The sequence below is a fragment of the Amphimedon queenslandica genome, unplaced genomic scaffold (assembly GCF_000090795.2).
Source record: "Amphimedon queenslandica unplaced genomic scaffold, v1.1 AMPQUscaffold_2058_Cont25937, whole genome shotgun sequence".
Taxonomy (NCBI): domain Eukaryota; kingdom Metazoa; phylum Porifera; class Demospongiae; order Haplosclerida; family Niphatidae; genus Amphimedon; species Amphimedon queenslandica.
The window spans coordinates 1-1,249 of record NW_003557604.1 but is presented as its reverse complement, the minus strand read 5'-3'; the positions used below and the strand labels follow the sequence as shown (position 1 = coordinate 1,249).

The window sequence follows — 1,249 nt, the reverse complement described above, 5'->3', positions numbered from 1 at the left end:
CCACTGAAAATGATAATTTTTCACTAGTTGTTGGACAAAAACGAAAAGGTATTGGATCTTGATATTTAACCAGGATAGTTTCTGTATGTTTTTCTGCTTATAGAGTAACTAAAAATCCAGTTTTGAAAAAGTTCATTTTTTTGTTGGAAACCCTACTTTCTCAATGCATTGAATGGGCTTCCTTTTGCGCACGCGCAGTAGAAAGCTCTGTGGTTAATATAAATAATTGCTGGGCGTGGTCAATTAACCGGTCCAATAATCATCTTGGCCGTCGAAAAGATGCTGTACTTTTCCTTCTTTCTCTCCTCTCTCCTTCTCTCTTCCTCCATTATACAAACAGATGGAAACGCCAACAAGACCCCTCTCCGCCTACAGATACTAGTACCAGCGGAGAAGAACCCCACGTATTGGGACGGAGGTGTCATTCCGGCTATGTTAATGGCCTTGGACGATGTGAATAACGCCTCGCATATACTGAGTAACTACACGCTCACAGCTAATATATCTGATACAAAGGTCTGCTAGTATATAAATGAATTATATTTGAAATTAATTATTATTGTTATGATCCGTCGGTAGCGTAAATTGAAATTTGGCTCAGGAACTGCTTTGTTTACTCTTACATTCTTAATATAATTATTTTCAGTCATACGTCAGTAATTATGTTGTGTAAGCAATTGTGCATGTGTGACTCATTAAAAATAATTGCTATTATAATTATATTATTATATTTATAATTATATAGTTAGCACTGTTTCATGTTATTAGTTTAATTATTAGATTAATTACCTCATTAACGATATCTCTTCTCTCGTTCCTTCCAGTGTGATCCTTCCGAAGGAACTTGGCAGCTGATAAAGTCCATACTTGACACCGACGTCCCTCATGAAACTAAGATAATCGCTTTTATCGGGGGCTCTTGTTCAATAGTATCAGAACCAACAGCTGCTCTTACCGGCCGCCTTTACAAAATACCTCAAGTGAACAATTTGTTATTATTTCACTCTTCCCTATTTTCAAATATGACTGGCATCTTGTCTATTAAACATTGAATGCACACATTTATGTACTGTATTTACTATGTATTGTATTTACTGTGTACTGTATTTACTGTGTATTGTATTTACTATGTACTGTATTTACTGTGTATTGTATTTACTATGTATTGTATTTACTGTGTACTGTATTTACTGTGTACAATGTACATGTGTACAAGTATGTACATCTACATGTACACATACATACAAGC

At 35.1% G+C, this 1,249-nt stretch overlaps 1 protein-coding gene across 1 annotated transcript; it reads left to right on the top strand.

Annotated features, from left to right (window-relative positions):
* The first annotated feature begins 237 nt into the window (after nucleotides 1-237).
* On the top strand, nucleotides 238-1,064 carry LOC109593314 (uncharacterized). The gene is made up of 2 exons (XM_020008448.1): nucleotides 238-516; nucleotides 825-1,064. Exons 1-2 carry the CDS (start codon nucleotides 280-282, stop codon nucleotides 1,050-1,052), a joined length of 465 nt encoding a protein of 154 aa, XP_019864007.1. The 5' UTR covers nucleotides 238-279; the 3' UTR covers nucleotides 1,053-1,064.
* Nucleotides 1,065-1,249: the final 185 nt, after the last annotated feature.

Excerpts from the sequence above, each read along its gene's own strand:
- LOC109593314 (XM_020008448.1), top strand. The coding sequence starts at position 280 with ATGCTGTACTTTTCCTTCTTTCTCTCCTCTCTCCTTCTCTCTTCCTCC. Across the intron at positions 517-824 it reads CTAATATATCTGATACAAAG|TGTGATCCTTCCGAAGGAAC; the intron begins GTCTGCTAGTAT and ends CGTTCCTTCCAG.